Source organism: Pipistrellus hanaki (assembly GCF_964339955.1).
Source record: "Pipistrellus hanaki genome assembly, chromosome: 17".
NCBI classification, from domain to species: Eukaryota; Metazoa; Chordata; class Mammalia; order Chiroptera; family Vespertilionidae; genus Pipistrellus; species Pipistrellus hanaki.
The window spans coordinates 47,318,088-47,329,630 of record NC_140519.1 but is presented as its reverse complement, the minus strand read 5'-3'; the positions used below and the strand labels follow the sequence as shown (position 1 = coordinate 47,329,630).

The following is an 11,543-nucleotide window of genomic DNA, read 5'->3' as shown; positions in this document are numbered from 1 at the left end:
GGAGTCTGATCCTGCCCGCCAGGTTTTTTGGGCAGTGAGCGCAGCCGAGGTGTTACAGTAGGAATTAGTAGTTCATATAGTCCGGCCCTCCAGCTCTCTGAGGGACTGTGATCTGGCCCCCACTTTAAAAAGTTTGAGGACCCCTGGGTTAGGGTTTGGGTGTTTCCTGCGTCTGCTCTCGGCCGGTCTGCCCTCCATCACGGTGGCCACACCTCTGTAATCTCGCAGCAGCCGGGAAGAGGGCTGTGGGCGATTCCAGAAGCACAGCGGGGTTAGAGCCCACGGTGGCCTGGCGGCTTGCTCGCTAACTGCTCACAAATGTTGGAGCTATTTGGGGACCGTGGCGTCACCGGCGAGCCGGCTGTGGCTGTGGTTATGATGTCATCCGCTGTCTGGCTGGGCGGCACCGTGGCCGAGGAGTCACTGGGGCGGAGGCGTCCTGTGAGACTCCCCTGTCCCCTACATGGAGCCGGCTTGCCTGGGCCAGGGCACAGCCATGTGCTGGGGCCTCAGCCATGTGCCAGGGTCTCAGCCATGTGCCAGGGCACAGCCGTGTGCCGGGGTAGTGGAGAAGCCAGGGCCGCACAGGGCGGTGGGCTGGGCCCTGGGGCATGGGGGTGGATTGGCCTGAGGCCTATGCTCTCCTGGGGCTGCAATGCCCAGGCCTCCATTCCTGCCCAGCCTGCTCCCCTGCTGCCCTGCACCACGGAGGGGCCCACAGCAGAACTGTGTGGAGATGGTCAAGGTCAGCTCGCTCAACACATAAGAGCTCCATCGTGACTAGGACCTGGAGTCGCAAAGAACCCCCATTTCCAAGGGGCCCCTCCTCTTCCGGGTAAGACGGTCACTGCCCTTTTAGTTGCCAGCATCTCGGGAAAACGTCCACATTTGTTATGGATGCTTCTGGAATGTGAAAATGACATAAATGAAAAAGGAAAAGTTACTCCGCTATCCTCCCCTTGGGCTGCCCCCTGCCCCCCCCCACGCCCCCCTTACCGGAAATTGCCGTCCGATCTCCTCAGACGTGCCTCCTTCTGGCCTTGGTCCCTGCGTGTGGGCACTTAGATGCACAGAATCTGCTGATTCTTTACAGAGACGGTGCGTCCTGTTTTACTGTTTTCTTACACACACTCTTATGTCATGAGCCCTTTGAGTGTTCTGCTAACATATGTGTGAAGCCACCAAAGAACAAGATGAAAGAGAACCTTTGTAAGCATCTCCTCTTCCTGGTGGGCAGGTTCCACGCCAGGTGCTGTCCTAACAGAACAGACTGCTCTCCAGCGCCCCCTGCAGACGGACTCTGACATTGCCCCATGAGGAGCCCTCTGCCAACAGCAGCCCCTGTGCCCCCTGCGTGGCTAACATCAGGCGGCCCCCTGCCCCTCTCCTGCCCCTGAGTCCTTCAGGAAGCTGCTTGAAAGTCCCCTCGCCCTCGGGGTGCACAGGGGCTGCCCCTCAGGGACGCTCGGGGCTCCAGCCCTGGTGTCAGAGCTCCAGGTCCCGGTCCCCCTTCCAGGCGGTGGCCTGGGCAGGATTCCTCCCTCCCCTGCATTTCAGGACCGAAAACCTGCTGCTCTGGAGGCGTGGGCACCACAGGGAAGGCTTTTCCCCTGAGAGGACAGGAGGATGCTGGGTGCAGCCGCTGGCAGGGGTCGTGCGCTGCCCGGCACAGCCCCCCGCCAGCGTGCCCCACCGCAGCATCTCCTCTGGACATGGCCGACCGCATGGGCAACACACACAACCCCAACTCCACTCCCTCCTCAGGAGCACGTGGGTCCAGTGATTCTTAAATCGGGGCAGAGACCTCATGTTAACACTGGGCTGGAGCTCGGAGAGGCACGTCCAGCTGCCTCCCTCCTCCTCACTCCCGGAGACCCTTAACGGGGAGACCCCTGAGAGCGGGCACCGCCCCGGTTCCTCCGGGCCCCGCCGACTGAGGGGCTTGGCAGGTTTCTGTCTGCACCCTCAGGAGCCCACAGCGCATCGTTGACCCAGATTCAGCCCCCGTGAGCAGGAAGTGGGTGAGAAAGGAGGACGATGGGGGCTGCTACCTTTGTGGCGTGCGTGAACCACAACTGAAGATCTGCATCCTGAGGTTGGGGGGTGGGGGGCATGTCCAAGTTCAAGGTGGAAGGAGCAGCGAGCTCTCTCCCCAGCAACTTTCCTCCACCTGCTCCCCTGTGCCCTGTCCGTGGGTGGGAGGCATCACCCCGGGGTGAGCGGGTGCCACTTGGGGCTCATGGAATTGAGGGGGGGGGCAGGCATCTTGACTTTTGTGGGGAACATTAGTGAACTCTTATTGCATGAAATTCCCAACAAAATTCCCCCAAGAGTCTCCCAGTTAAAAGGTCTTGGTCTCAATTTACCCTGCCTGGCACCCGGGGGCCTTGGGAGCCGTGCAGTAGGATCTCTTAAAGGACGGTGTGGTGTTTAAGGAGGAGAGGGACGTGGGGGCTGCTAGCATGGCGCCTGGCTCTCAGTGGAGACCCCCAAATGGTGGTGATGGTTGCACTTCGGATGCACCTGGTGAATGCGCATGTTAGCCAAGAGCTCTGTGCTCTGTGGATTTGTTTTCTATCGCTGGCAAAACAAATTGGCTTCTAATAACACCAATGTATTCTCTCAGCGTTTCTGTAAATCAGAAGTTCGGCACAGGTCATCACATCAGGCTAAAATCAAGGTGCCATCACACAGGGCTCTAAGAGAGAACTCACTTCCAAGCTCCTTCAGGTTGTAGGCAGATCCTAGTTCCTTGTGGTTGTAAGACTGACGTTCCCATTTCCTGGCTGGTTGCCAGAGGGGGGCCAACCACAGGTCCGAATGGCCTCTGCCCTTGTCTTCACATCTCAGAGGCAGCAATAGCACACGGGAGTCTTCTCACCTTGAATCTCTACACCCTCCCCTCCTCCACAGCACTGTCTGCCTCCAGCCAGAGCAAGTTCCCTGCTTTAAGGGACCATGGGACTGCCTCGGGCTCCGACTCTAGAATCCAGCCGTCTTCCTGGATGAAGCTCTCTGGCCTTCACCAGATCTGCAAAGCCCGTTTTGTCCGGTAACGCCCTAATCCTAGAGTCCAGGGGTCAGGGCAGGGACATGCCTGCAGGGTCACTGCTCAGTCCCCCGCACTCTGCAGTGGGTTCTGTCCCCCTGGGGGAACTCCAGCTCAGGGAGACTCTGAGCTGGGAAAACAGAGCTGTCTTTCCTTTCAAAAGGCATTCGTTGATGCTGGGGACTCACCGAGTACTTAGAAGAGAAACTAGAAATGCTGACATCACTGTGAGGAAAGAGGAGGCAGAGACGCCGACTGTGGGACCTACTATGTGTCCTGGGCACTTCTTGCATTTTCTCTAACGTCCAAGGCCATCCGTGGTGCAGATGGGCAAGCTGAGGTTGTGTAACGTGCCCAAGGTCACCCAGCTTACACTTCCATCAAGACTCACCCCCTCTTTCCTCTCTGGTCTGAGACGCTCGGGGCACCTCCAGTCCACGGAGGGCAACCCACACCTTCGGGGACCATGTCCTGGACCCTCCCCCTCAGGGATCGCATCCCTCTCCCCCAAGAAGGGGAGGCTGTCTGCGTCTGTGACCTTCCGGAGGGACATGGGGGTTTCCTGAGGCAGCTGGAGGGGGCAGCTGAGTGGCCTGCAGTCCCCGGTCTGGCTGCCCCGAGTTCTTTGCAGAAACCAGGGGAGACAGTGGTGATGACGAGGGGGTGCCGGCCCTGAAAGTCTCCTCCAGTGGAATTTACATGCTGCCGTCTGCCCAGGTGTCTGCTTCCTCTTTTCGATGGCCCCGTGAGCTCACAGATCCTCCCTCAAAGGGGGATGAGCTGGGGCTTCAGACTACAGTCTCAGAGAGCCAGCCGCAAGTGAGGTGCTAACAGGGTGGGGAGCCACGTGAGAAGGCCCGTGGCGAAAGGCAGACAGATCCAAATAACGCACCCATCCTAAGAGACGGTCCCTCCGGGTACCGGTAGTGAATAGCTCCTTAAGGATGACCCTTGCCCCTGGAGCGGGTGCTGGGTCCCAGCCGCCTTCTCGGAGGAGGGATGTGGATTCCTGTATTTACTCCTCACAGCCTCCGCGGTGTAGGAGGCCCAGGGCCGGAAGGAGCACCAGCTGGCCAGGTGCAGAGCGGGGCTCAAAGGCAGACGCGCCCTCCACCAAAGCTCAGCCACGCTGCTCCCCCCGGGGCCCTCGGAGCCGCAGGGCCTGAGCCCGGGACCTCCCCGTGTCCCTACGATGCTCGCGCAGTGGGTTTTCTGCCCCGTCCCCCAGTTAAACATGCAGGGCCTCAGAAAGGCCGAGGGCCTGGCGAAGGGCACGGCCAGGAGCACACGGGAAGGAGGGAGAGATGGTGCCCGAGGCCTCGCTGGCTGGCGGGTCCGTGCCGAGTGGCCCTTCTCCGGGGCCACATTGGTGTGGGCGCGTGGCCTGGTGTCTGAGGTCCCACGATGCTCCCCGGGCTCCTGCTCCTCTGCCTGCTGAGGGTGGGGAGGGCTGCTGGCACCCTCCTGCCCCCACTGGCAGAAGAGGACAGCTGAGGGGGGGGGGACCAGGCCTGCAGGGGAGGGCATTTGGGGGCATTCAGGCCGGCAGGAGAGAGCAGTGGCTTCCAGCTCAGGAGGAAGTGACTCAGACCAGTGACAGCTCAGCGTGCAGGCCTTCACTCAGCGCCTCCATCCTGCCTGCTGGTCCCGAGGGCACGCTGACCAGGTGACGCCCTTTCACTTCCTGCCTTTCCGGCGACCCTCGCCCTGACGCTGGTGAACTGTGGCCTTTCTGCCTTTGGCAGAGGGGCGGAGGGCAGGAGGGTTTATGACATCTTCCAGGCTGTCCCCACCCAGGCCGAGGCAGCCCATCCCCTCGGGCAGCAGGAGCCTCTCGGCAATGCAGGAGGCACACCGGAGAGCCGATGTGGCCTGGGGTTCAGACCGCAGCCCCGGGACAGGGCTGGCGGGGACCCCGGTGGGCACTTCCCTTGATCAGCTCCACCTGCTTTCAGGTGTGTGTGTGTGTGTGTGTGTGTGTGTGTGTGTGTGTGTGTATGTGTGTGTGTGAGAGTGTGTATGTGTGAGTGTGTGAGTGTATGTGAGTGTGTGTGTGTGTGAGTGTGTGTGTGAGTGTGTGAGTGTGTGAGTGTGTGTGTGAGTGTGTGTGTGTGTGTGTGTGTGTGTGTGTGTGTAAGATTGGGAGGGACAGCTGTAAAGAGGAGATGTGCCTTCACCGAGGAAGAAGGATAACACCAGCTGCTTCTGGGGGAACCATATCAACAGAAAGCCGGGGGGCCCTAAGTCGATCTCCTGGCGCCGGTCCTCTCACATTCAACCAAGCCCTGCCCATCCTGCTTCCCGCATGGCTCCTGGGTGTGCTCCCCCCGCATCGCCACCTCCCTGCCCTGGTGCAGAGCTCACAGCCTCTCCCTCTCAGCTCCTCCCTCTTGCCTAGCACCTTCACGAGAGGGTCCTTCTGACACGTAGGTGGACTTGGGGTCTGCCCTCCACAGACCCCCAGATCCCGTGTGTCACTTCTGTTCACCTGCCCTCCTCTCCTGCCAGAGGGCAGGGCTCTCGCCCCCCCAGCCCCAGCCCTGAGCCTGGTGCAGGGAGGATGGTGGGTAAGCATTGGACGGGCGGAAACAGCAGCCTGGGGTTCAGAGCTCAGTCAGACGCGTAAGGTGAGAGGATGCGTCCACAGCTCGGAGTCTCCCACGGGCGGTCTTGAAGGGACACATCAGTCACCGCTGTTTCACTGCACGCTGACACTTTATTGAAAGCCAGGGGCCATTCCAGAGAGCAAGGAGCCCAGGGGGGCGGCCTGGGGGAGGGGGTAGGTGGGAGGGGGTTGGCAGGGTGGGTGGGCCTCTCGGGATTGGTCACTTGCTGTAGGTCTTGGAGCCTGGATCTGGGAGGCCCGGGAGGTCTTCTCTCAGGCCAGAGCTAGCCGGCTGGTCCTCCTCTTCACTCACTGCTGACTGCCCATCCTTGGCTTCATCTGAAACATGAGGGCAAGGCTGGTCCGATCCTAACCCGACTTCTCCTCCCTCACTCATTCTTTCTGACCGAAGAGACCCCGGGCTCTGAGGGGCGTTCCCTACACAGGCCCTGCAGGGGGCCTTTCAGATCGCCTGGCAGGAGGGACCTGGACGGCCAGGATAGGACTCGGGTCATCGCCAGAGAGCCTCTGGGTCTTAGAAGGCGGGAGTGGGATTGAGAGTCTGGAACATGTCGGACGAGGTCACTTCCCTGCTGAACGCTCCACTCTCACTGGCCTCCCCGCCAAGACCTGCTGTCATTCTGCAGAGCTCAGCTCAGCACCACCTGCCCTGGGAGACCCCCTGCCCACCCCCCCACCCCTGGCCTTCCTGCAGCTCCCAGCATGCACCAAGAAGCTGAAGGACTTCCTCCAGGTTACATCACTCCCAGAAGCCATTTAGGGCATCACATTTATCTCGCTATCCCTAGTGCCCTCATTATGGATCCCTTTATCATCTCTGTAACATCTCTTCAACAGGAAGTTCTCTTCAACAGGAAGTTCTCTTCAACAGGAAGTTCTCTTCAACGGAAAGAGGAAGAGTGCCCGCCTCTCCCCTGGCCAGAACTCACTCTCCAGGACGTTTGGCCAGTCTTCCAAGGGCAGCAGGGCTGAGGTGCCAGGTCCCACCTCCTCTCCCCCTTCAACCGTCCCACAGCCCTCCCAGCTCCCTCTCCCCCACCCCGCAGTGTTCTGTCTCTCACTTCCCTCTCCTGCCCCCACAGAAGAGCAGGCATTGGCAGTGAGGACCCCCGGCCTGTGAGCTCTCACGGGGGAGAGAGGTGCTGATGGCCTCCCAGTGCCCACTGGCTCCCAGAGGCTCGGACAGGCCCAATGCACAGGGTGCTGCCCTCCCCCTGGCCCACACCAGCTCCCGGCTCCCTACCTGCAGGCGCCTTCAGGGACCGGATGTACTTGGACCAGAAGGAGCAGTCGGCCTTTTTGAGGTCCCTTCGATTGGGGAGCCCGGGGCTGAACTCCTTGTAGTACTCCCCATGGGTGCCAGGGACGAAGTCGGGCCAGGGGGCTGCGAACTCGGGCCCTCTCCGCGAGAACGCGTGCGGGTAGTTGGGGTTCCTGGAAAGCGAGAAGCAGGGCACAGACATGAGGGAAACTTTCCTTTCATCACTAGGATTCACTTCCGCTCGCACCTGGTCTCTGAGGACCCTCCCACCCACTCATCCTTAGGCGTCGGAGCGGCCTTCACTGTTCACCCCAAATGCTGGAAGGGGGGAAGGCCGACTCCCCCTGGGCCGTTTCCAGGGGAGGGAGCTGAGTTCATGACCCAGCAGCACTGGTCTGGCCTTCCTGGGGATCTGGCCGCTCAGGAGGCCGCGGCCCCTCTCTGTCTGGTGTCCTTTCACCAGGACCCCATCCATCGCTAGTCTCCGGGATGCCTTGTTGGCCCACGGTCTGGTGGGTGGGGCCTAGAGCCAGCACTCTGGTCTGCCACCTGAGGTCCCTAGGCCCCGGGTGTGGAGGGGCGGGGTGCACAGCGCCGGCCCCCGGCCCACTCACCCGGACCGGATGAAGTTGGACAGGAACTGCATGACTGTCAGCGCCGTGCTCTGCTCCTCCAGGGTGAACTGCCCCTTGTAGGCTGGGTGGAGGGGCAGTCCGAAGGCGTACTGAGCGTCGGTCAGCAGATCCAGGCTGAGGGAGCACGGGGAGGCGGAGAGGCAGGAGTTAAAGGAACAGCACACTGCAGGAGAAAACCAAGGAGCCCCAGCCAGATCTCTCCCCGATAAAGACGGTTCTCTTGTAAAGTTTGGGCTGCCTCTGCGGAGCTGACCTGCTGTCCATGCCCCGTGGGACAGACCTGTGGCCTAGCCATGGGCTAGGACCGGAAGGCCATTCTCAGTGCCCAGTGCCGACCATCCCCGGTCCCTCCCCTCTGTCCTCAAAGCCAGCAAGAGTGATCACGTCCTTCCCCTGGCCCTCTGGCCGGCGTTTCCCTCTGCCCGCCCCCACCTCTCTCCTCTAAAGGACCCGTGTCATTGGCGTGGGCACCTGGGTAATCCCGGACAGTCCCTGGTTCAAGGCCCCTCACTCGAGCACTTCGACCACGTCCCTTTGCCACGGAAGGGGCCACAGTCCCGGTTCGGGGGACTGGGACATGAGCGATTTGAGGGGCCGCTGTTCTCCTACCACAGCGGCCTCGTCCACCGCTCCCTCCGAAGGAGCTGCCTCCCAGAGGAGCAGACTCACGCTCAAAGCCGAGGGCTCCGTTCAGACCCCAGCCTGGCCGCTCCGTGTCTGCGAACCTTGGCTGAGCCCCCCTGGGCCTCGGTGTCCCTGTCCGTACGTACGCGGTGTTGCAGTCCCTGAACGGGGCTTCACCATAAAGTGTTCCAACTCTCTGGCCCAGTTTCCGGCCTCTATTTATTTTTCCACTTTCCCCGAGAGAAACACCGCAAGCTTAAGAACGGTGAGGGGGTGTGGGGTCTTTAACCCGGGATTCCGAACACCAGGAGGTCCTGGATGTCACATGTGGAGTGGTGTGACACGGGGCATGAGCCTCTTTCTCTCGAGAGAGAGGGGTCACGGCCTTGGGCACACCCTCAGGAAGGTCTGTGCCAGTGGCTGCTGGTGTCCACTTCCCCACTGGCTCTACAGGCTGGTGAGAATGCTCCTCGGTAGCATTTGCCAATTTCCATGGTGTAAATACTCCCGCCGCAGACGACGCCACATGAGCCACGTGATGCCATGGACCAGGGAGCTGGGGAAAGACCCGCTGCACGACGGTGCCAGCCCACGGCCACCTTGACCCCAGGAGGCCACGGAGTGCTGCTTAGGCCCTGGCCCGGCCCCGCATCCCCGCCCAGCCCCGTGCTCCTCTAAGAGCCCGCTGGTCTGAGGACTCCTGCTTCGTCTCCCTCTGCAGGGCTGGTCTTCATCAGGACTCTGGAGTTGTCCTGAGCAGTTTAGGGCAGGCCTCTGGAGGAGGGGCCGGCACTGTCAGTGCCCCAGCTCCGGCCGGAGCTCCGCTTGCCACACGAGGGACCCTCCTTCACGGACACGGGGGCTCCCCAGGCCGCACAGGGGCTGAGACGGTGCCATGGAAGGAATGCACCTGACCGTGGCCGACAGTGGCCTGCGCTGGGAAGGGGGCCGAGCAGGGCCCCCCCGGCCGTGAGGAGAGAGAGGGTGGGTCTCCCTTGCATCACGGAGGTGGCTCTTCCGAGGGTGATGGGTTCAAGAGGCTCGGAAGGCCCTGCGCCCGGCCCGTCTGGGTGGGCTGATGTGAGAGCCTGCTGTTCCGGAAGTTTCTTTCCCTGTGGCTCTGTCCGTAGGAGGAAGTTCGTTGACCTCATCCCCATTAACTACACTCCCCCCTTATCTCTAGCCGGCATCTCGATAGCTTCCCTCGGAGGGGGCTGGGGAGCAGGAGGAACGAAACCCGCCACTTCCCACGCTGCTCTTTGAGGGAGGAGGCTTTGCAAGGTCATTCGCACACAGAGGCCGGGAGTGTGCTTCTCTGGACACAGGACACTCACACAGGTCCACGTTCTGCCCACGGGTGAGTGGGCAACAGCTTCTGTTCTACAAAAGGGCTCATCACACAGTTCTTCAAACAGCGAGCTCCCAGCCCTAGCCAGTGTGGCTCAGTGGATAGAGCGCCAATCCTCAGACCGAAGGGTCCCGGGTTCGAGTCCGTTCAAGGGCGCGTACCTCGGCTGGAGGATCGATCAGAGGCCCTGGTCAGGGCTCGTGTGAGAGGCAACCAATCTATGTGTCTCTCTCACATCGATGTTTCTCTCTCTGTGTCTCTCTCCCTCTACCTTCCACTCTCTAAAAATCAATGGGGAAAATATGGGTGAGGATAAATAAAACAAAAAAAAATTTTTTTTTAAGTGAGCACCCTGATTTACTTAAAATAAAACGACGCCATCCCCGCGCCTGTGATGAATGAGGTTCAAGGAGAATGCACGCCACAGCTGTTCTGTTGCAGGAAACCCGGTGGCCAGTGTCAGAAAGTGACCCCTTCCATCTTCGCTGGGAAATAATCTCTTATCCACACAGGATGCGTCGGCCAGAGCAGCGGCCCCAGGTCAAGACTCCAGTCACTTGTGCTTTCCTTCGGTTTGCTAATTCCGAGGAACTCACCAAGACTGTCCACAGGAAGATAACGCCTGGAATGTGAGCTGTTAAGAGCCTCCGGAATGCACAGAGCTCTCTAGAATGTGGTGTACTGCATGTCCTCCGTCTAGAATTTATGGCCTTGTTTTCCAGGGTCCAGACAACTTATAAAGATGGAACATTGCTGTGTCCTTAGTCATTTTAACCTTTTTCCTTCTTCTTCTCAGAACCTTGTTTTTCCTAAAGAGAAACTAACCCATAACGAACAGCTTCGAAGCGCCAGGTGTTTAATGCCCCGTGACCTGAACCTTCCCACCAGGAAGCAGCTGTCACTGTACCCATTTCACAGGTGAGGACGTTGAGGTACAGGAAGCTGCTCAAATGAAGAGAACTCCTCAGTGGAAAAGATGGAATTAACCCCAGAAAACGTGTTCTTCTACTGTATTGAGCCACTTCCTGTATGGAGTGGTTCCACTTCTTGTATGGAGCCTGGGTAGATTCTTTTTTTAAAGATATATATATATATATATATGTATATATATATATATCTTTATTATTTTTTTACAGAGAGGAAGGGCGAGGGATAGAGAGCTAGAAACATCAATGAGAGAGAAACATCGATCAGCTGCCTCCTGCACACCCCCCACTGGGGATGTGCCCACAACCAAGGTACATGCCCTTGACAGGAATCGAACCTGGGACCCTTCAGTCCGCAGGCTGATGCTCTGTCCACTGAGCCAAACCAGTTATGGCAAGCCTGGGTAGATTTTTAATCCCAAGAAAAGAAGTCGGGTCCTGCCAAAACCGGTTCTGCTCAATGGATAAAGCATTAGCCTGCAGACTGAAAGGTCCCAGGTTCAATTCCGGTCAAGGGCATGTAAATTAATTGCAGGCACATCCCCAGCAGGGGTTGTGCAGGAAGCAGCTGGTCAATGTTTCTCTCTCATCGAGGTTTCTAGCTCTCTATCCTTCTTCCTTCCTCTCTGTGGAAAATCAATAAAATATATTAAAAAAAAAAAAAAAGAAGAAGAAGAAGAAGACAGGTCATTCCTCACAGAGTTTGCCCCTCGATGTCAGGACAAAACTCACATCTCTGACGCAGGTGAGCCGTCCCCAGCCCGCGGGCCCGGGATGCGTTGGCGGCGGTCGGGAAAAGGCGGTGATTTACTGTGTTTTGTTCAGCGGCGAAGCCAGGAAAGCTGATGTGTGTTCCCAGAGCGGAGGCACGAGGCAGACTGCTGGACCCGTCGGGCACAGGCATCTATTCCAGCCTGTAGGTCTGAGCCGGGGACCAAGGAGAGGGCCGAGGCTCCAGGGCAGCGCGAGAGAAGCGTGCCAACCATCCGTGTCTGTGACTCCCTCATGGATGCGGTGCCTACTACAGCGAGGGCAGCCGCCCGGCGCTGGTGCAGGGAGAGGACGCAGGCGGGA

General features: G+C 59.4%; 1 protein-coding gene across 1 annotated transcript in view; it reads right to left on the bottom strand.

Annotated features, from left to right (window-relative positions):
* Nucleotides 1-5,748: 5,748 nt before the first annotated feature.
* TG (thyroglobulin) overlaps nucleotides 5,749-11,543 on the bottom strand; it is a gene marked incomplete at its 5' end in the record, with an annotated part of 131,029 nt that continues 125,234 nt past the window's right edge. Inside the window, 3 exons of the mRNA XM_084864293.1 lie at nucleotides 5,749-5,993; nucleotides 6,919-7,109; nucleotides 7,551-7,685. Coding sequence (XP_084720419.1) covers nucleotides 5,875-5,993; nucleotides 6,919-7,109; nucleotides 7,551-7,685 — 445 coding nt within the window. The 3' untranslated portion in view covers nucleotides 5,749-5,874. The remainder of the gene's footprint in view (nucleotides 5,994-6,918; nucleotides 7,110-7,550; nucleotides 7,686-11,543) is intronic.